Source organism: Microtus oregoni, unplaced genomic scaffold, assembly GCF_018167655.1.
Source record: "Microtus oregoni isolate MIOR12 unplaced genomic scaffold, Mior012 000097F_ref0000449, whole genome shotgun sequence".
NCBI classification, from domain to species: Eukaryota; Metazoa; Chordata; class Mammalia; order Rodentia; family Cricetidae; genus Microtus; species Microtus oregoni.
The window spans coordinates 3523521-3547171 of record NW_024544710.1 but is presented as its reverse complement, the minus strand read 5'-3'; the positions used below and the strand labels follow the sequence as shown (position 1 = coordinate 3547171).

The following is a 23651-nucleotide window of genomic DNA, read 5'->3' as shown; positions in this document are numbered from 1 at the left end:
GTGAGTTTGAGCACAGCCAGGGCTATGTAGAGACTAAAAAAACTTAAAAAGACTAGAAAACTGAACAAAACAAAACAAAAACCAGTAAGTGGCTTTAAAAAAAAGCAGACAGTCAAAGGTAAGTGAACTAACTACCCAGGTGGTAGGAAGAGTCACTGCAGGGCAGGCTAGTAGCTGAAGAACGCCAGCACAGGCACCATCTGCAGCCAAGTCGCAGGCACAAACAACACTTTACTACATGTCTCAGGATTTAGGATGCTAAGTGACAAGCTCTTGTAGTAACTAAAGAGTTTTTGTATACGTCTGCCTATCACTTCATGAAAGAAAGTGAACGAACCCTGTCTCAAAAAACAAAAAAAAAGAAAAAAGAAAACAAAGAACATGAATGGAGAAGAAAACACTTGAGAAAAGTCACTTTAATTTTCTGATCTGAGCTGACAGACAAGATGGTCCTTTTCAGAGTAAAAAAATAACCCAGATAGTTTCACAAAAACTTTAGGAAGTATCAATTAAAAATACAAAAAAAGTCATCTGAAAGTTTGTATAATATGCCTAAAAGAAAAAAATGAAATATTCAAGGAAAGAAATACTAAACAAAACTTCTGTTCAGTTTCCTTTTAGACATACTAACCAGGCTCTAAAGTTCTCAAGCGTTGTTAAGTTGCTTATATAAACTTAGAGTCATGAGCATGACCTCAGGATCCGCACTCTTTATGTCAAGAGCTTTCACTAAGCAGTTGAGAGCCTCCTGTATCTTCCCACACTCTTTTAGTTCTCTTCCATGAGCTACAAGAGTCTCATAGTCATCAGCAGCCTCCACGGCTGGTTCCTGCGGAGGATCAACCAAAGGGTCGCTCGACAAAGGTTCAGGGGAACAGGGAGAGCTCTTCGGGGTCAGAGGTCTAGGCTCAGACTCAGTCAAGCTGCTCGGCTTGTTTCCTGAAGCCTGTGCTTCCTCAGAAGGATCCTCTTCTGTGTGCACAGAGGCTTCCTCACTGCTCTCTTCTTCCTCTTCTTCCTCATGACCTGGAGCACTCTCCTCCTCACTGCTACTCTGAAGCCTTTCCTCCATATCTTCCACGTCATCTAAAACCACATTGATCAGAGACCTCCTAGAAGCCAGAGATCTCCTAGAATCTAAGGATATATTCACACTATCAGTTATTTTTGGTGAAAAGAACCTTCCAGGTGGACTTTTGTCATCTTTGGGAGATGAAGCATCAAATTGTTTCACAGATGAGAACTGATAGGGAGAGGTGCTAAATGAACTTGTGCTGGAAGTACCTTTAAAAGCATCTTCATCTTCAGTGTCTGAGAGGATCCTTCTAGCTTTGCTTCTGGTTTTCACAATAATCATGTCTGGTTCTTCATCACTCTCATTAAAAGAATCAAAACTGCGATTAACTGCTGACTCTGCCCTAGTGTTAGCTGCAGGGCTTTGCGAGCTATTTTCTTTCTCAACAAGTCCCAAAAACTTGGAGAGATTTTGTCTATTGTCTGCGGAGTCTTCCAGGAGAAGATTGAAATCACATGCATACTCTGGTGGTGACTCTGAAAGGTCCTCTTTCAACTCCAACTGGGCCTCGCTAGCTTGAGCACCCTGCAGTGCACTAGGAGATGCTGACAAGACATCAGATATTTCTATCACGTGCGCATCTGATTCTATGTTTTGATTTTCATCTGCTGTGGGACTACTATCCTGTAGATCTAAATTTGACCCAAGATCAGCCTTCATGGATTGTCTAGGTAAATAATTAAAACTTCCCAGAAGGTTCTCCAGCAGGGTCTCTTGTCCAGGTGATGCTTGTGATGCCTTCTTTTGCATAGCTTCATTTCCAGCTGCAAAACATTCTGCAGGTCCCAGTGAAGAGTCAGTCCAAATTCCTCCCTCCTGGGGTGAAGTAGCTCCAGTGTCAGCATCCAATGTACTTTCATAGTGGTGCCCATCACCTTGCAGCAAAGTAACATCAAGTGACTTGGAGGGATCTTGGGACTCATCTTGGGACTCACTCTCAGAAGACTGATCACCAATGCTTATACTGGCCATCTGAGAACTGATAGCCTCTACCTGAGTAGGATTAGTCAGAAGGTGTGATGGTTGAGGCCGGGGTTTGTTCAATTCAGGACCTTTCTTATTCCGTTGAGAAGAAAATGCATGTGCTCTGAGCAAGGTCTCTTCATTTCCAGTTTTTTGTCTTTCCATTGTATTTTGAGATTCAAATTCAACAAGCAATTGGGCTTTCTGCACTCTCTGTTGAATGTACGGAGACTCTTCTACCATGGCAAGTTCTTCTTTAACAGACAGCTCATGAGTGAAGATCAAATCATGGTCTGAGATTCCTGCTATGTTCAGTGAGTGTAGGTAGGCAATATGCTCATCTAGTTTCTCATCAGATCTCCGCTGAGCAGCATGCAGAGACTGAAGCTGCAGCTGGGTTGCAGAGTTCTGCAGATCCCCAACTGTGAAGAGCTCTCTTAACTCTTGTTTGCTAAAATAGCGGAATGGGTTCTTCTTATCACCAGTACTTTGTCTGATTAACGAGTCCTTGAAAATCTGTCTTCTATATATTTTTTCCTCTACAGTCCCACAAGTGATTAGGCGATAAACCACAACATTCTCTTTCTGTCCAATTCGGTAAACTCTATCCACAGCTTGAGCATCAGTTGCAGGGTTCCAGCTAGGGTCAAAAATGACCACTCTAGTTGCTGCAGTTAATGTTAGACCGACACCACCAACTTGAGTGGTAAGTAGAAAAACAGAGTATTCTTTATTTTGCTGGAATAACTGAATTCTTTTTTCTCGTTCCCAAAGATGAGTAATTGTGCCATCAATCCGTAACATCTTAAAGTGCTTATTCTTTAAAAGGCGCTCAATGATGTTGAGAATTTGTCTTGACTGAGAAAACACCACAGTTTGATGCCCTTCATCTTGAAGTCTCTCTAGCAGGGCCATTAAGAATATCATTTTTCCAGACTCTTCCATCAGTACCCTGTCAGTTAGGTGATCAATGCTGTTCACATCTGAGGTATCTCCTTGCTCATTTTCATCCCGAGCAGACAATGTGGCGGTCCCTAAATTGAGCAAATGACAAGCTCGTGCAGACAGCAGCCTAGGGTGATCACAGAGTTTCTTTAAGACACCCAGCTCAGCCAGAGGTGAGCGTGTCTCCATTAGTAACTCCTTGATGTGATCTAAAGACACGAACTTCCTATAAATCTCCTCTTGTAAAGGCACAAGAGGTATCCAAACAATGAAATCATTTTTCCTGGTAAAGGAAGGCATCTCACAAATGCCTTCAACACCTGGATTCTTTTCACTAAGCCTGGCCTCTGGCTTATCTGCCTTTTTCGTTTGCACTTCTTCTTTGGTCCTCCTGAGAAAATAGGGTTTTATGATTTCCATTAAATTTTCAGATATCTTAAGTCCCAAGGCTTTTTCCCCAGGGGTAGCATCCTTCTCTCTTGCTCTAATAATAGGATTTTCATATTCCATTTTAAAAGTTTTTAATGTTCCTAACAAGGAGCCTTGGCAAGCAAAATCAAATAAGGACCATAGTTCTTGCAAATTATTCTGGATTGGTGTTCCTGTGAGGAGGAGGCGATTACTTGCGGGAACAGCACGAGCACATATTGCTGACTTGGTGGAGGCACTTTTGATCTTATGGGCTTCATCAAGAATGACATAGTCCCATACAAATGTTTGGTCATTAAAGCTTGCAAGTTGCTTCCAATTATTGATTAGCATCTGGTAAGTAGTGATAATAACGCCGCTCCTTTGTTGAATCCGTGTCAGGTTTCTAGTGCGTTCATCCTTGCTGGAGCCATGAAAGGTTTTGACTCTCATTCCTGGTGTCCAATTGGCAAATTCTTTGACCCATGTATTAATGAGACTGGTTGGCATGATCAATAGCACATGATTCACAAGTGAAGCATCAAACATACCAGACAGGAAAGCAATGATCTGAACAGTCTTTCCTAATCCCATATCATCTGCTAAGATGCCCCCTTTTCTTTGATCCTTATACAGGCTGTAGAGAAAGGCAATGCCTTCTTTCTGATGCTCAAAGAGTTTCTCATACAGCTCCCGATAAAGCATCAAGCCAGAGTTGCACACATCTGTGAATTCGTCATCACCATCTTCTTCTGCCAACTGCTCCAAAGCTTCCTGCAGTTTTTGGATTCTGCTGATCACCTTTTTGGTGGGAAAAATATCCTTTGCCAAATTGAAAAGTTTCAATGATTCTTCCAGATCTCCATTCTTAGCTGCTTCTTTGGCTTCTTGCACATATCTATTTGGGAAAAAAAGGTAAAGAAATAAGACATGGGACTAGGGGTGTAGCTCAAGTGGTAAAATACTTGCTTGGCATAAAGGAGCCTCTAGGGTCAGAGTCCATTTTTTAATCCAGACTGTAGTGGGCTTTAAAAAAAAAGACAGTTTCAAGTACCCCATGCAGTTCTTCTTAAACTCACTATATAGCCAAGGGTGACCTTGAACTTATCTCTCCCTAGCCTCTGACCCCTAACCCACCTCATGAGTGCTGGGAATTATAGGCATGTGCTATGCCCAATTTTATATGAGGTGCTGGGAGACAAACTCAGGGCTTTGTGCATGCTAGGCAAGCATTTTACTAGATGAGGTTCATTCAGCCCTGTAACTAAATTGGGTTTCTAAAGCCTTTAATTCAGGACGGCAGAGATTAGCACAGAAAAAAAATACATACTTGTACTTCAAGCACTTCAGAGGCTGAGACAAGAGGATTAAGAGTTCCAGGCCAGGGCTGGTGAGCTGGCTCAATGGGTAGAGGGGTTGCCACCAAGCCCTGAGTTTGATCCTTGGAATCCACATAGAAGAGGGAGAGAACTGACTTCCTCAGGTTGTCCTCTGACCTGCAAACATGCTGTCATGTGCATCTACTCACCTACACTCAAAATAGCTAGCTGGATGGAGGAATGGATGGATATAAAAAGGCCTTTTTAAGTTCTAGGCCAGCCTGGGCTAGAGTTAATTCCCTGCCTCAAAACAAACACAAAGAAGAACTACAGTTGGAGATGTTAGTGTATGTCTATAATATCAACCCTTGGAAAGTAGAGACAGAATTAGGAATTTAAGGCCATCCTCAGCTACAAAGCAAATCTAACACCAATCTACGTTACATGAGACTCTAGTTCAAAAAAAACACAAAATAAAAATGAACAATGGATATGAATAAATGCTCAACATTATTAGTAGGGAAATACAAATCAAAACTACAATGAGACTCCATCCTGGCCCAGCAAGATAGCCCAGCTGGTAAAGGCACTTTCAGCCCAGGCCTTACAACCTGTGTTCACTCTCTAGAAGCCATTATAGAAGGAAGTCCCCAGAGCTGTACTCTGACCTCTGCACATACATACACACACGCACGCACGTGTGCGCGCGCACAAACACACACACACACACACACTAACAATAAGTAAAAAAATATAAGAAACTCCATCTCACCCAACTTAGAATAACCATGACAAATGCTGACAAGAAAGCAAGAATTCTGGGGTAGGGAGCAGTCTTGACATACTGTTTGGAATATACAACAGTACAGCCTCTATGGAAGACAATATGGAGGTTCCTCAAAAATGAGAACAAAAATACTTTATAGAACTGGGTGTGGTGGTGTAAGCCTTTAGTCCCAGCACTCAGGAGGCAGAGGCACACGATCTGTGAGTTCTAGGTCAGCCTGGGCTACAAAACCTAGCTCCAGGACAGTCTCCAAAGACACAGAGAAACCCTGTCTTGAAAAACAAAACAAAACAAAAACCATTAAAAGGGAAATAAGAACATAAAAAGATGTTAGTCATGGGGAAATGCAAACCAAAACCACAATAAGGCACTACTTTATAACCCTCTAGGGCTGGAGAGGCGATGGCTAAATGTTACGAATTTCTTTGGAGGGTAATGAAAATATCCTAAAATTAGCTATGTGAAAGGCATACAATTATTTGAACACACCACTTCCACAACTATGTGAATATAATGAATGTCACTGAACTGTATAGTATCACTAGGAGAAATGCCTGGCATAAGCATTCAATGAAGGTGTTAACTCAAAAATGTCTATGGTGGACCCATAGTCTACAAAATTTAAGCTGCTTAATCTGGTAGTACAAGTCCTCTCTGACATATCCTACGACCCCTCTGTCTTTACTAGTCACTACCTACCTTAGATATTTTTGTTTTAGAGACAGGGTACTCCTATATAACCCTGGCTATTCTGAAACTTACTGTGTAGACTGGACCAGACTGATCTGGTCTCACACTCAAAGGTCTGCCTGCTTCTGCCTCCTGAGTGCTGTGATCAAAGGCCTATACTATCATACATTACAAGTTTTATTCTAAGTCCTTACACCATTACGTTTTTCTGTGTCCTCTAAGTACAAACTCGCACCACCACTCTCTTTCTAGAACACTCCCCTCTCTCACTGTGCTAACTTCACCTCACTAATCTTTAAAGATTTTCAGAGGCAGGTGTGGTACCTCACATCCGTAATTCCAATGACAGCAGGAACATCATGAGTTAAAGGCCAGCCTGAGCTATACACTGGCTCAAAAGGCAAAAAAAAAAAAACAAGGCTAAAAAACATTGATTCTCAGGCTAAGATATCTAATTCAATGGTAGAACACTTGTCTAACATTCACAAGGCTCTAGGTGTAATCTCCATTACACAAAGACAAGAAAAGATGACTCTTAAATTTTCTATAGACATTCTTGGGAAGGGGCTTGTTAAGACACAAATCTCTGGGTTTCAACATTAGATTTTTTGACTCTCTGTTCGAATTTAAGAATTCACAGACCCATAAAAGTAACTAGGTGATTGACACTAATGCTTTTCACCCAGAGGCCACACACAAATATTTATATGCACAATAGAGTACTACTCAGATATTACTAAGAAGATCATCAGGTATAGTAGTACACAACGTTAATTCTAGCACAAGGAGGCGGAGGCAGAGGCAGACTGATCTTTAAGTTTGAGGCCAGCTTGATCGACACAGCAGTTCCAGGAAATTTTGTTGTTTGCAAAAAAACAGATGGTATTACAAATCATTTTAAATATGGATAATGGGGAAATAATACCATCAACATACTGTCTATACACACACACATATTAAAGTGTCATAATGAAACCCATTATTTTATATAATTAATACATACCAGTTTTTTTAAAGTTTCTTAAAAGATACAGTTCAGGTCTCACTTAAGGTTTTTTTCTTACCCCATGCCCCAGGTGGATCTGTTATTCTGCCTCAATATTCCCAATAAGTGTACTTAGTGTGTCTTAGGGTAACTATTGCTATGATACACCATGACCAAAAACAACTTGGGAGGGAAAAAAGTTTATTCAGCTTACACTTCCACATTGCTGTTTACCACTAAAAGAGGTCTGGACAGGAACTCAAACAGGGAATGATCCTGGAGGCAGGAGCTGATGCAGAGGCCATGGAAAGGTGGAATATTATTTTAACTAGGCAAAGATGTGTTGTGTTTGTTTATACTGCAGAATATTACTGTAACTATGTGAAGGTGTGTTACATTTGTTTATGCTGCCTTTGTTAAGGATGTAAAGATGTGTTGCATTTGTTTCACCTTGCCTGCCGAAGGCCGACTGGTCTAATAAAAAGCTGAACAGCCAATATCTAGGCAAGAGAGGGACAGGTGGGGCTGATGGGCAGAGAGAATAAGTAGGAGGAAAAATCTAGGCTCTAGAGGGGAGAGAATGAGGGAGAAAGAGAGGGACACACCTGAGGCCAGAAGTCAGGCAGCCACTCACCACAGCCAGCCAGCCAGCCAGCCAGCCAGCCAAGAGAAACAGTGAAAGTAGAAAAGAAAAGAGCTGCCGGGCGGTGGTGGCGCACACCTTTAATCCCAGCACTCGGGAGGCAGAGGCAGGTGGATCTCTGGGAGTTTGAGGCCAGCCTGGTCTACAAGAGCTAGTTCCAGGACAGGCTCCAAAGCTACAGAGAAACCCTGTCTCAAAAAACAATAAACAAAAAATAAAGAAAGGTAAAAAGCCTTGAGGCAAAACAGATGAAGAGAAACAGGTTATGTTATAAGAGCTAGTAAGAAACTAGCCTAAGCTATGGCTGAGCATTCATAACTAATAATAAGTCTCTGTGTCATGATTTAGGAGTGGTTGGTGGCCCAAAAGAAAAAAAGCTGGTAGAACACACACACACAAAATGTTTTAAACTTTGCAATGTGAAGACAGTTCAGCCAGAACAGTGCTTGCTCTACAAGCATGAAGACTTGAGTCTGCTCCTCAGTACCCATGCAAAAAGTGGGAGTAGTGGCATGCACTTGTTATCCCAAACTTGAGGGGTGGAGACAGGAGGGTCCCTGAGTCTTGATGGCCAGTCAGCCTAGCTTAATTGGTGAGTTCCAAATCAATGTGAGACCCTATCTCAAAAATCAAGGTGGACAGAGGCTTAAGAATAGCAGCTGAGGTTGTACCTACGTCCACATGATATACACATATTATGCACATGCACCCACACACCTATATACCTAACACTCTACACAAACACAGAGAGAGAGAGAGAGAGAGAGAGAGAGAGAGAGAGAGAGAGAGAAACACGCACACAAATCATCACAGACCATTAGAAGATCAAGGGGTTAGGACTTTGAGCTTGTGGTGGTTGGTTTTGTCAACTTGACACAAACCTATACATATAACTTATATACCAACCTATAACTTATCTTTTTTTTTTGGTTTTTCGAGACAGGGTTTTTCTGTGGTTTTGGAGCCTGTCCCGGAACTAGCTCTTGTAGACCAGGGTGGTCTCGAACTCACAGAGATCCGCCTACCTCTGCCTCCCGAGTGCTGGGATTAAAGGTGTGCGCCACCACCGCCCAGCTTAACCTATAACATATCTGAGAAAAGGGATTTTTTAATTTTTTTTTTGAGACAGGGTCTCTCTATGTATACCTGACTGCTCTGAAACTCACAAAGAAGTGCCTGCCTCAGCCCCCCAAGTCCCCAAGTGCTGGGATTAAAGGTGCACACTGCCAGTCTGGTTGGAAAGAGGGAATCTTAACCGAGAATGCTTCCATAAGGCGGTCTTGTAGTCGAGTCTGCGAATGTAGTGTTTTAATGATTGATGTGGGAGGTCCCAGTTTCACTGTGGCAGTGCTACCTCTGGCCAGGTGGTCCTGGGACTTGTTAAAAAAAAAAGCAGGTTGAGCAAGCCACTAGCAAGGAAGTCAGTACACAGCACTTCTCCACGGTTTCTGCTCCAGTTCCTGCCTTGACTTCCCTTCCTTCATGATGGACTGTAAGGTGAAATAAACCTTTCCCTCTGAAGTTGTTTTCGTCATGTTTTATCACAGCAATAGAAACTGAAGGAATTGCTTGAAAGTATGTGTGCTAATGTGTGAATAGCCTCTGCCCATCTGGTGTCAGCAATGATCTATGTTGTGATAGTAAAGGAGAAGCTGGGAACGAGGTCGATGCTTGTTTTTCTTATAATCATCAGAATTTCTGTATTTTTTTTTTTTTGGATTTTTTCGAGACAGGGTTTCTCCGTAGCTTTTGGTTCCTGTCCTGGAACTAGCTCTTTTAGACCAGGCTGGCCTCGAACTCACAGAGATTCGCCTGCCTCTGCCTCCCGAGTGCTGGGATTAAAGGCGTGCGCCACCAACGCCGGGCAGAATTTCTGTATTTTAACAGCAATTCATGGATACTGAACTTGCAAAGGTAAGTGACTAATGACAGATTGTGGGAGCCAAGTTTCTGACTGCTGCAGTAGGAGTTTTACAGAGGCATGGCAAGAGCTATCCACAGAGGTACAGATCAGAGTTGGGGACAAGAGTACAAATCCATGTCTACTTTAATGTAGATAGAAATGGTTATAAAGAAATATATATATGGATCATTATATATATCTACTTACTTTCTGTCATAAAAGAGGGTCTAGAAGCAATGATAGTAACAATAAACATACTTAGTACCACACCGAGGAGTCTAATATAACTCCACAATCAAAGAAACCAGTTCTCTGAAAACATGGATGATTCTAGGACCACAGCAAAAATTAAACTATGTAAGAACTTGGAGTCCAAAAGAGTAGGTTATTTTGTGATTTAAATACACGGAGTTAATGGGGTATGGTGGTACACTGCTATAATCCCAGAATTTCAAAAGTAAAAGCAGGATGATCAAGAGTTCAACCAGGCTGGGAAACAAGAGACCCTGTACCAAAACCAAACCAAAACAAGAAACAAAAACCCAAAAAAACTAACTCTATAATGATGTGGATATGTCAAACTGACTCAGGAATCAACTGAACCAGATCACCATGCTTGGAGATAGAACACTTGAATTGTAGTATAGAACTCAAAAGTATGAAATAAATGTCCATGAGCCCATAGCAATAAAATCGAGTAAACAAACAAGTAAATAAATATGGAGACAAATCTCCCACACAGAAGAACGTCAAATAAGGTAAACATTCTACTCTCAATGAGATAAGGTCTAATTCTTACTCCTTAAATGTATGCTGCACATTACGACATGCTAACAAATGGTGCAGTATGGAAAGGGGCCCCTCCGATGACAATTAACCTTATATATTGATCAATTGGCAAGCCAAACTTAAGTCAGGTGATCAAGGTCAACAGAGCTGGGTGTAGTGGTCTACCTTTAGGAGGCTGAGGTAGGCAGATCTGAGCTCAAAGTCAGACTGATTACATAGTGAGCTCCAGGCCAGTCAAAACCAAAAAAAGTCAACAGAAAAATGTCACACTGATAATATGTATCTTTTTGTGTTGCTTAGCTTTTTCATCACTGTGACAAAATATCAGAGAAACCAATTAAAGAAGAATGAAAAGTAGACAGAAAACAGGATATTCAAGACTACTACTATATATCCCCAACATACTACTTCCTCATCATGGGGGGGGGGTGCAAGTTTGCAAAGAATTGCAAAGAATTAGACTATGACCAGTGAGCCCTCTGATCAATATTAGTATTACTCAAAGTTGGAAAACTTCCTTGCTTTTATTATTATTTTTTAGATATCTGTTAGTTTTCTTTTTGTTTGTTTTGGTTTTTTTGAGACAGGGTTTCTCTGCATAGCCCTGACTGTCCTGGAACTCACTCTGTAGACCAGGCTGGCCTCGAACTCACAGAAATCAACCTGCCTCTGCCTCCTGAGTGCTGAGAATAATGGCGTGTGTCACTACTGCCTAGCAACCTGTTTGTTTTTGAGACAGAGAAAGAAAGAGTATAGATTTGGGTGGTGGTGAAGTAGGGAGATTCGAGGAGGAACTGGGAGAAAAGAAAGGGTGACTGGAATATACTGTATGAAAAAAATCTATTTTCAATTTTCAAAATAAAATTTAAAAAGTAATTAAAATCCCAGGGTCTTTCTATGTAGCCCAGACTAGCCTCTACTTCCCCCACCAGCTTTAAAGGGTATTTTTTTTTGACTAGGTGGCAGCACACATCTTGAGTCCCAGCACCCAAAAGGCAGAGGCAGGTGGATCTCCGAGTTCGAGGCCAGCCTGGTCTACAGAGTGAGTTCCAGGACAGCCAGGGCTGTTATACACAGAGAAACCCTGTCTCAGAAAAGCAAAAAATATGGGCCTGGAGAAATGGCTCAGCGGTTGAGAGCATTGACTGCTCTTCCAGAGGACCCGGGTTCAATTCCCAGCACCCACATGGCAGCTCACAACTGTCTGAAAATGCAGTTCCACGAGATCTGACACCTTCACACCAATGCACATAAAATAAAGTTAAATAAATCATTAAAAATAAATTTAAAAAAAAGAAAAGCAAAAAATAAAACAAAAGTATTTCTTGTCTGTTTTCTAGCAACAACAAAAGTTAGATAAAAGTCCTTATACAGAGCCTCATGAAGAGTTCATCTGTACTAACAGGACACAGAGCTGGAAATACAGTGGGAACCACACCGGGGCATGAGTTGACAGGGAGAAGCTTGTGACTGCTTCTATCAACCCAGTGAAACTGGAAGCACGGTCATAGATTCAGAAATGAGGGAGGCATTGAGGCTTTGAAAAGCAGAATGATAAGAAACAACCACCTAATAGAACAGATTAGTGGATACATTAGAGAAATATAGTCTGCCAAGTAATATTATGAGCCTTCTTGACAGTAATTATGGATGATTCTCCATATCTATGGTTTATACATCCTCAAATTCAACTAACAGTGGACTGAAAATATATGGAAGGATGGAGAAATGGCTCAGTGGCTAAGAGCATGTAATGCTCTTGCAGAGGAGGAACCAGCTTTGGTTTCCAGCACCTTTATCAGAGGAAGCTACAACAGCCCATAACCCAGGCAAATTCAATATACTTTTCTATTCTCTGAGATCACCTGCACTCACATAGACACCCACATAGAAATAATGGCGCCAAGGTGACCTTTGCTAACACAAGGTAAAAAAGCCCTTACAATAAATCATAAAAAGACCCAACCTATATTAATTTGGGGTCAAGGATGTGTTTGTGTTCTTTTTCACAAAAAAAGCCATAAAAAAGCTAAATAAGATGACTACATATACAGTAAAAAATGACAAACCAGATAACATCATAGCTACAAACACACCATAGAGGAGTTAAAAAAGAGTCCATGGTCCAGTCTTCCCTGCCCCCAACAGAGAGGAGTGTCTGATTACAGAGCCTGCTACCACCACTCTACACTGCAGGGTGCCATGCTGCACTGAGGGACAGATGCTGAGCTGCTTCCAAACACTTGGGACACACAGAGGCCCTGGTGAGATGACCTAACCACAATGACTACAATTTTCGGCAGTTTAAATCCTGTTTGCTTTGGAGCTGAGATGCAGACTAAACATTTAACTATTTTAATCAATCTCATTTTGATTAAATAATTAAACCTAAAAACTAAGTTTTCCCCTAAAAAAAAAGACTCAAAATAATAACCAAAACCCCTCTTCACTTAAGAAGGGGACAGACTAAGGGTTTAACTGCTGTTCAGAGACTAAAACTGGTATTTAATAACAACAATGTCATTATACTCTTACCGGTATTGACCTAATATTTGTAACTACATATAAAATGTTAAAAAAAGTTGGTACTGACCAAAAATGCTAAAAATTATGGTACTAACAAAGATATTTTAAAAAGTTGGTATTGACCAACAATACAAAAAATTATGATATTAACCTGTCAAATGCTAAAAAAAAAGTTTGACACATTCTATAAATGTTGGGACTTAATACATATGTTAAAAATTTTAGATACTGATACAATATAAAAGATTTAAGGGGGGGCTGGAGAGATGGCTCAGAGGTTAAGAGCACTGGCTGTTCTTCCAGAGGTCCTGAGTTCAATTCCCAGCAACCACATGGTGGCTGACAACCATCTGTACTGAGATCTGGCGCCCTCCTCTGGCGTGTGGGCATACATTGAGGCAGAATGTTGTATACATAATAAATAAATAAATCTTTAAAAAAGAAGATTTAAGGGGCTGGAGAGATGGCTCAGTGGTTAAGAGCACTGTCTGCTCTTCCAGAGGTCCTGAGTTCAATTCCCAGCAACCACATGGTGGCTTCCAAACCATCTGTAATGAGATCTGGCACCCTCCTCTAGCGTGTGGGTATACATGGAGGCAGAAAGTTGTATACATAATAAATAAATAAATGTTTAAAAAAAAGATTTAAGAGTTAGCTCAAGTTGTCTGTGTGGGGAAAAAAAGATTTAAGAGCTACTCTAAACTAGCTTAAAAAAACATTCTCAAATCAGGTAATTCTCTTAAAATAGGAGACTATAGTCTTTGGGAGAATAATTATTCATAAAGCATTATAATTTATCCTAACAAAAAAGCATGGCTCTAAGACACAGAGCCCAAAGGTATCTCTCTCCATTAATCTCTTTTCTTCACAGAGATCAGCAGTCAATGACAGGTTTAAAGTGTCTTCTTCTCAGATGCCTAAGACAGAAGCTCACATTTATAAATGCCTGTTCCAAAGACAAAAAATATAAATAGAAGTCTTTGCCCAAGCCAGGCATAATCATCCTGTCCTGTTACAGAAACACAGGTTTTATTAAAATTAATAAGAAAGAATAAATTGTCGGCCCATTCTTCTATATGGTATGACAGCCAAGCTATCAAGCCATAGGACACACCTAAGATGGGTCACATAAACTTCCAGACAGGCTGTCACTAAGCTAAAAAAGGTCAGGATATTTTGCTCCTTTCTTTGTAATTTAGAGGATGCCAAATAGAGATGTTAATTCAGCCTATGTATGACAGGTAGCATACAAAACAAACAGGTAGTTGTGGATGTGACAAAAAGCCATTCACCTGGTTACCTAGGAGACAAAATGCTAATGATTTTCCCACTCAGTTAAGTTTTGGTATAAAGACTATTTAAAAAATAAAAAAAAATTCTTCAAAATGTAAATTCAAGACTTCATGAGGGACCACTAAAAATTTCCCTCCCGATAAAGCCATGTGAGTTGTCTTTATTCCCGCGCCTCCACGCCGGTCCGGGGAGAGATAGTTTATGTTGGGGTCTGGTCAAAAAAAAAATAATTAAGGGTCTGGACTAACATTGGACCCCAACACTTTTCTGTTCTCTGAGGTCACCTGCACTCACATAAACACGCACAGAAATAATTTAAAAATAAAACAAATCTAGTATTTTTAAAAAGAAGTTATTAGGGAAAAAAACAATGACTGGTATTGAATATGCAGACTTTTTTGCTTATCATTAGTCCCTAAGCAGAACAACTTAATTACTATGTACATAGATTTACATTGTATTAGGCATTATAAGTAATACAGAGATGATTTAAACTAGGACACAGATATGATATCATTTTAAATGAAAGACTTGAGGGAGGTAGAGGCGGTCAGATCTCTGTGAGTTCGAGGTGAGCCTGGTCTACAGAACGAGTTCCAAGACAGGCTCCAAAACTACACAGAGAAATTCTATCTCAAAAAAAAAAACAAAAAAAAAACAAAAAAAAGGAAAAAAAAAAGAATGAGAGACTTGAATACCTGCAGGGTTTTTTTTTTTTTTTTTGTATTCAAGGGAAATCTAGAACTGATCTCTAAGGACACAGAGAGGGACAACTATGTTATCTTAAAACTACTTATCTTCTTATTTTGTGTTTTGCCTACATGTATGTCTGTATACAGTGTGCATACATTTCCTATGAACCCCCTGGAACTAGCATTTCAGATGGAAGCTGCCATGGGGGTATTGGAAATTAGACCTCTTAAGCGCTGAGCCACCTGTCTAGTTCTGCATTATCATTTTGTTGGTTTTTAAAGATATATTTATTATGTATACAGTGTTCTGTCTGCATGTATGCCCACAGGCCAGAAGATAGCACCAGATCTCATTATGATGGTTGTGAGACCAATGTGGTTGGTTGCTGGGAATTGAACTCAGGACCTCTGGAAGAGCAGCCAGTGGTCTTAACCGCTGAGCCATCTCTCCAGTCTGTATTATCATTTTTGAAACAGGGGTCTCACTCTATGGCTTAGTCTGGACTGGAACTCACTATGTGGCCCAGGCTGATCTCAAACTTAACACAATTGACACAACCTCCTGAGCACTGAGATTATAGGCATAGGCCACCATAAAGGTGCACATTACCTTTTTTGTTAGTTTTAAGATATGATCTCATTATGTAGATCAGGCTGGGAATGAACTCACAGAAATCCTCTTGCTCCTGCCTCCAAGTGCTAGGTGTGCAGCACCCTGCTCATTGCCACATATTACCTTCTATCCTATGGTTCTGTAGAAGTCTACCACAAGTCTTATTGAGCTAATAATCAAGGTACCAGTAGAACTGCATTCCTTTCTGGAGGGTCTAAGAGGAAGAATCTTTTCTTTCCAGCTTCTAGAGGCTGCTCACATTTCTTAGATCACAGCCACTTCCATCTCACCAGTCAGCAAAAACCTGCTGAGTCCTCCTTTATAGCATAATTTGGCTCTCCTACCTTTCTCCACCACTTTTAAGGACCCTTGCAATTATCTGGAGGAAATTTCACTGTTTTAGGGCCAACTGTTAGTGACCTTGATTCCATCTTGCCCCTCAACACTTTCTTTTTCTTTTTTTTTTTTTTGGTTTTTCGAGACAGGGTTTCTCTGTGGTTTTGGAGCCTGTCCTGGAACTAGCTCTTGTAGACCAGGCTGGTCTCGAACTCACAACACTTTCTTGTCATATAAGATAATATCCACAACTTCCAGAAATACCACACGAAGGTTGTAGTCTTGTCAAGAGGGTAAAAATACAGGGGGTCAGGGAAGAGAAAGTTACAATTACAAGCAAGGAAGTTTCTATATTACTGACTCTAAACTTCAGAGCTATGTAAGGAGGGAAGTGTGAACCCAAGCAGAGTAAGGAAGAGTGAAAAGTACTGTAGAGCCCAGTGCTGTCAAATGGTTATTCACATTGGCATCCTATCCTAAGTAAGGTAAGGGAGAGTGGAATGCTTAAAATTTAGATAAAACGTGAGTCTAGCAAGGCAGTGATGGTGCACGGCTTTAATCCTAGCACTGGGGAGGCAGAGGTAGGCAGATCTCTGTGAGTTAGAGGCCAGCCTGGTCTACAAGGAGTTTCAGGACAGCCAGGGCTACACAGAGAAACCCTGTCTCAAAGAAAAAAAATTGAGTCTAGTCAGGCATGGTGGAACACACCTGTAATCCTGGCACTTGGGAGGTAGAGGCAGAAGGACCAGAAATTCAATTAGAGGCCAGCCTAGGCTATGTGAGACCTTGTCTCAAAACAACAACAACAAAATGTGATTCTAGCTGGGCGGTGGTGGCGCACACCTTTAATCCCAGCAGTCAGGAGGCAGAGGCAGGCGATTTCTGAGTTCGAGGCCAGCCTGGTCTACAAGAGCTAGTTCCAGGACAGGCACAAAAAAACTACAGAGAAACCCTGTCTCGAAAAAATCCAAAAAAAAAAAAAATCCCAAAAAGCCAGAGTGTTAAATCCAAATCACCTAGGGAAATACAAGCTCCATTTGCTCATTAACATTTACTACATTTGGTTTGTTTGGTAAGCTACCACGTGGATGTTGTGTTTGTTTTCAGAGGTTCACCAGGATAGCTGGGACTATAGGGGTGAACCCCTGCAGCTGGCTGCCTTCCTCTTTTTTTTTGGTTTTTGTTTTTGGTTCTTCGAGACAGGGTTTCTCTGTGGCTTTGGAGCCTGTCCTGGAACTAGCTCTGTAGACCAGGCTGGTCTCGAACTCCCAGAGATCCGCCTGCCTCTGCCTCCCGAGTACTGGGATTAAAGGCGTGCGCCACCACCGCCCAGCGCTGGCTGCCTTCCTATTTATCTCACTCTCTTCTTCCTTCTTTCCATATTTCTGCCTTTCCTTCCTTTATCCCTCAGCCCTCCTGGCTAAGCCTTTGAGTGTCAGATATTACCGGTGAATGCCACCAGGCCCACCTAGGAAACTTTTTAAGCAACTGGCCCCCAGCCTGGGAAATGCTTGGGAAAGTTTGACGTAGGTTTGAAGGTGGATTATCTTTTCAGTCAAAAAGTTTTATGAATGCTGACTGAACAGCGGGGGTCTGAAGGGTGTTTAGGAGCACCACGAGAAAGCTTCCAAAGTTTCTTAGGGAAAGGGGATATTTTATACTTTGGGAAAGTGACCTTCGTTAATGTGTACCCTGTGTCTTTAGAGAGGGAAGCAGGACAATCATGACTTAAGTTACACAATGGGGATCACGCTTTCTCTGGGTAGGGGAGTGGGGCTTGGTTACTGTGACCTATCAACAAGACAGTGGTCAGGCTGCTACCAACCCCCAGGCAGCAGGGGGCACTGGGTGTTCTTGTCCTGCTTGCAGGATTACAGGTGTGTACCACAGACCTCTACTAGCATTATCAGGAAACTGTGTAACCTAGAAGATGGGGCCCAGGTGAGGAAGCCAGTGACTGTGAGTGTACCCAGGAGGGGTATGCATTGCCCCAGGTCACTCCCCTTCCCTTCCTATTCCCTCTGTTATGCTACTTCCTCATGAAGCTCCTGCCTTACCCAAGGAAGGCCTAAAAGCAATGCAGCCAGCCAAGTATTACCAAAACCTCTAAAATCATAAGCCAAAATAAATATCTGTTGTTGTTTTGGTTATAGAGACAGTTTCTCTATCTATACCCCTGGCTGTCCTGGAACTCAATCTGTAGACCAGGCTGGCAAGAAATTCAAAGATCCCACCTGCCTCTGCCTCCCAAGTGATGGGATTAAAGGTGTGCACTACCACTGCTCCGGGAGAACACATAAATCTTAAGCTGTTTTTTAAAGGTATTCTTTTATAGGTATTCTGTTATAGCAACAGAAAGTGACTAACATAAAGCAAACTTGCTGAGAGTTAATCCCTTCATGAGGAGAGAGCCCCTGATACCCAGTCCACTACTTCTCAAGACCATTATCAACATGTAGAAAAATGAAAATAGACCCATATCTATCACCATGCACAAAATTCAAGTCCAAATGAATCAAAGACCTCAAAATAAAGCCAGCCACATTGAACCTTATAGAAGAGAAAGTGGGAAGTACACTTGAACGCATTGGCACAGGGAACCACTTCCTAAATATAGCCCCAGCAGCACAGACAATGAGAGAAACAATTAGTAAATGGAACCTCCTGAAACTGAAAAGCTTCTGTAAAGCAAAGGACACAATCAACAAGACAAAATGACAGCCTACAGAATGGGAAAAGATCTTCACTAACCCCACATCAGATAGAGGTCTGATCTCCAAAATATACAAAGAACTCAAGAAATTGGGCACCAAAAGATCACATAATCCAATAAAAAAAATGGAGTACAGACCTAAACAGAGAACTCTCAACAGATAAATCTAAAATGGCTGAAAGACACTTAAGGAAATGTTCAACACCTTAGTCATCAGAGAAATCAAATCAAAACAACTCTGAGATTCCATCTAACACCTGTAAGAATGGCCAAGAACAAAAACACTGATGACAATTTATGCTGGAGAGGTTGTGGGCTAAAGGGAACACTTCTGCATTGCTGGTGGGAATGCAAGCTGGTACAATCCCTTTGGATGTCAGTGTGGCGATTTCTCAGAAAATTAGAAAACAAGCTTCCTCAAGACCCAGTAATACCACTTTTGGGTATATATAGAAAGGATGCTCAATCATGCCACAAGGACATGTACTCAACTATGTTCATAGCTGCTTTGTTTGTCATAGCCAGAACCTGAAAACAACCTAAATGCCCCTCGATCAAAAAAACAGATAAGAAAAATGTGGTTACATTTACACAATGGAGTACTACACAGCGGAAAAAATAATGACATCTTGAATTTTGCAGGAAAATGGATGGAGCTAGAAAACACTATTTTGAGTGAGGTGACCCAGACACAGAAAGACAATTATCACATGTTCTCACTCATAGGTGGTTTTTAAACATAAAAGCAAAGAAAGCCAGCCTACAAACCACAATCCCAGAGAATTTAGACAACAATGAAGACAGTAAGAGAGACTTACATAGATCTAATCTATATGGGAAGTGAAAGTAGAAAAAGACAAGTTCTCCTGAGTAAATTGGGAGCATGGGGACCTTGGGGGAGGCTTAAAGGGGGGAGGGGAGCAGAGAAAAATGTAGAGTTCAATAAATATCAAAAAAAAACTTGTGCTGGGTGGTGGTGGTGGTGGTGGTGCACACCTTTTATCCTAGCACTCAGGAGGCTGAGACATACAGATCTCTGTGAGATCGAGGCCAGCCTAGTCTACAGAGTGAGTTCCAGGACCGCCAAAGCTACACAGAGAAACCCTGCTTTGAAAAGTATGCATGTGCTCATTTTTCTCTGTTCTTGACTGTGAATATGATGTGACTTTTCCACAGTCATGGACTATAGCCTGGAAGTAGATGCTAAAACAAACCCTTTCCATCCTAAAACAAAACACAACTTGAATACTTGCTGGATATGCTGACACACCTGTGTCCCAGAAATGGCCCCCATAAGGACTGTTTGCTCTAGCCTGACAAATAAGCTATTTGTATTACTTTAGGAAACCAGGCTATGTTATAAGCTAAATAAATGAGGACAAAAAGTAAATAAAATCTTCTGTGCATCAAATAACACACAAGAAGGCATCTCACACAATAAAATGTTTTATGGAGAGAAAGGGCAGGCTGTCTCGAAAACCCAAACCAAACCAAACAAAAAAACAACAAAGAGAAAAGAAAAACAAGTAAACCAGCCATTTATTTTTAATTAAATTAAATTTTAAGTTTGATTTAATCAAATCTTGTTGAAAATTACAACCTTTGAGATATTTAACTTCGAACGCCACAGAGTTTTATACAGAGAGAGTCATTGTGAAGACAGGAGAGTCAACTCTCTTGTGAAGCACACACCCTGTACTGCCTCTACTTACACGACTCCAGGTCTAAATATCCACACACTCGCTAACTTTGCTTCTCTCTGGTTTGTCATGAAATCCTTTTTCTACATTTTTACCCAAGAGAAGGTCCCTTAAGGGAGACCTCCTCAGAATACCGGTGGTTCTGACCACTACCAACACCAAACTTTAATTCCGTAGGACTGGGTGTTACACACCTGCAATACTCTAGAGGCTGAGAGAGAAAGACAAGAGTTCAAGAGCAGCCTGGGTTACACATGGCAAAACCCTGCCTCAAAAAAACTACAAGTTAACAACATGCACTCCATGCTGGAGATATGACTTGGTGATTAAGAGCACTAACTGCTTTTCCAGAGGACCCTGGTTCAGTTCCCAGGACAGAATGCCACACACCCCACTATAGTTGCGATTTTCTTTCCTCTACTGATAAGTGGTTTTGAGCATCCGCTCATGTGCTTGTTTGCCACTATTAGTATGCTTTTAGGAAAAATGCCTACAAGTCCTCTGCTTATGTTTTACGCAGATTTTTAAAAAATTAGTTTTATGGGCATTCGTGTTTTGCCTGAATGTATGTGTGTGCACCACTGTGGAAGCCGGAAGAGAGTATAGGATCCTGCACGACTGGAGTGACAAGCAGTTGTGGGTCACTATATGAATGCTAAAAACCGCACCTGGGTCCTCTGGAAGTGCCAAAAGTTAGTACTCTTAACCTCTGAGCCAACTCTCCAACCCTGTACTACAATTTTTAATAGTTAAATATTCCTCTCCACATTACCAAGCTCCGGGTCAGTCATCTGGTGAAAGCTTGCTTATTCAGGCCCATTTCTTAACGGTTCCGTTTCTGGCTGATGCCTTCCCTTCGCTCACCGACCATTATAACTGGTCATTCTTTCATTTAAAGACAAGACTCTGATCAGGAAGCGAAGCATTTGACAGCATTTATCAAACACTATACAGCATTTCTTTTTCAGATCCCATTTCCACTAACCGATTACTAACAACGTGGGAACCATTTTCCCTCTGTTTTTGCCCAGGCTCAGGTTAGAAAGACTCAAGGACTTCATCAATTAATTGAAATTCGGGCTCTTAAAGAGTTCATTCTGCAGCCGGGAGGTAGTGGCACACGCTTTTAAGCCCCGCACTTGGGAGGCAGAGGCAGGCGGATATCTATGAGTTCGAGGCCAGCCTGGTCTACAGAGCGAGTTCCAGGACAGCCAGGGATACACAGAGAAACCCTGTCTCGAAAGTTATTTGACTAAGATGGGAGGGCGCGGGGTGGGGGTGAGGGAGACGCCGGTCAAATCCACAAACGGTTCCGCGGGGAGCGTGTGGGAGTCATTCTACCCCAACCCCAGGCCAGGGACTGCGAGCTAGACCCGTCCGGAGGCCCAAACATACCTCAGATAACTCTCAGCTAGCCGTGGGTTCAAAGTCTCGACTTCCGCTAAACCTTGGGAAGCCTCCATGCCCGTGGGAAACGGCTTTACAGTAAAGCCACGCTTGAATTTCGCTCGCCCCCGCCTTACTGAGTAAGGCACAGGAACCAGGAGGAAGAGCCAACCGGCCACCTCCAGGCTGGCCAATCCGGAACCCGGTGCTCCAGCGCGGTTTCCGGAGCCCCGCCCAGAAAGGTCTTGCGCCTGCGCCCTCGAGCACCGGAGCCCGCCGGCTACATTAGCTAGTTTGGGGCCACGTACAGGGCTACGTCGTCACGTGACCGCTCGTGTGTGTGTGTGTGTGTGTGTGTGTGTGTGTGTGTGTGTGTGTGTGTGTGTGTGTGTGTGTGTGTGTGTGTGTGTGTGTGTGTGTGTGTGTGTGTGTGTGTGTGTGTGTGTGTGTGTTTTTCGTCCCTTCCAAACTGTGCTGCCCGAGGGTGAGAGTGTTGAGGGTGACTTGGAGGGGCTGAGAGATTAAATAAAATGTAAAATGTGCGCGTGTTTCTCTTGAGCTCGCAAGTGGAGGCTGTCTTATTGTAATGGCCCTTAGAGGTTTCCATTGCCCCTTTCCCTACCTGCCAGTGTTTGGCACTGAACATACTCGAATTCACACGCCTAAGAGACAAAGTCCTACACCTTTTAAATCAGACTCTGAAGGGTTTCAAGGACAAAGCCTAAGCCGTTGGCGGTGGTGCACAGAGGCAGGAAGATCTCAAGATCCAGACTGGGCTAACATAAAAACAAGACCTTGTCTCAGATAAATAAATTAATTAATGAAAAACCAGAGGAGAGGAATGTCGGTGGACGAAACCCAAAAATAAAGCTCTTATTTAAACAATACTAAATGAATTCAGCAGGCTTTCTAAAGAAGAGGTTATACACGTGAGAGGTTTGGGGAAGGGACATGACAGGAATTGGATGGGAAGGAGTGGAAATCATGTTAACACGGTACTCATGCAAGAAACATTTACATACCAGGCATGATAACGCACATCTGTAATCCCAGCACCCGGGAGGCAGAAGGATCTCGGAGTTCTAGACCAGTCTGGTATGTTTAGGGAGTTCCTGAATTGCTGGACTGAAATTTCCAATTATTTATTTGGTATGTGTGTGTGTGCTCATGCCACAGCATGTGTGTGAAGGTGGGAGGAGAACTTGTAGGACGTAGTTCTCTTCCTCCATGTGGGTCCTGGGAATCAAATTCAAGACATCAGGGTGGACAACAAGTGCCTTTTTGTTACTGGATTTTCTCAGCTCCTTGTCGCACTGCTTCAGGGGTCCCCTCCAGCGCTAAGCCTTGCACTGGCTGCTTCCTGCATTTCGTTGCTGAGGTCAAACTCAGGGTAATGGTACCTGCTGCTAGGTAAACCTCTCCTACTGAGCTACATACATCCCCAAGCCTTGTAGCTTCCTTTGGGCCATTTTCTAGTGCCTTCCAGAGTCCCAGTTGCTCACCCAAGGGCTCCAATGCGCCAAGGAACTCGCCACCAGAACTCTAAATCCTCCAATCCTCCTTTGTAATGGTTATCCTCACTAAGAAGCCAGAAATAAGACAGTTTGAGAGGAATTTAGAGTGGATAAAAGATTCATAACAGTTCTGTGTCCCAGTTGGCGTGGTCCAGGTACTGTTCAAAGCACTTTGCACACATTACCTCTCTCGGCTATCCTGCTTTCTACATCCACAGAGCATCAAGGGTTCCTGTTGCCCCAACATCTCTGAAGCAAATGGGCTTTGAAAAGCTTTTCCTAGCTGGGCAGTGGTGGCACATACCTTAAATCCCAGCACTTGGCAGGCAGAGGCAAGCAGATCTCTGTGAGTTCAAGGCCAGCCTGGTCTA

General features: G+C 42.2%; 1 protein-coding gene across 1 annotated transcript; it reads right to left on the bottom strand.

Annotated features, from left to right (window-relative positions):
• Positions 1-578: 578 nt before the first annotated feature.
• Positions 579-21843, bottom strand: LOC121442889 (DNA excision repair protein ERCC-6-like). Its single transcript, XM_041644531.1, has 2 exons — positions 21776-21843; positions 579-4289 (listed from the first exon to the last, which is right to left on the bottom strand). The coding sequence occupies exons 1-2, from the start codon at positions 21841-21843 to the stop codon at positions 647-649; spliced, it is 3711 nt and encodes a 1236-aa protein (XP_041500465.1). The 3' UTR covers positions 579-646.
• Positions 21844-23651: the final 1808 nt, after the last annotated feature.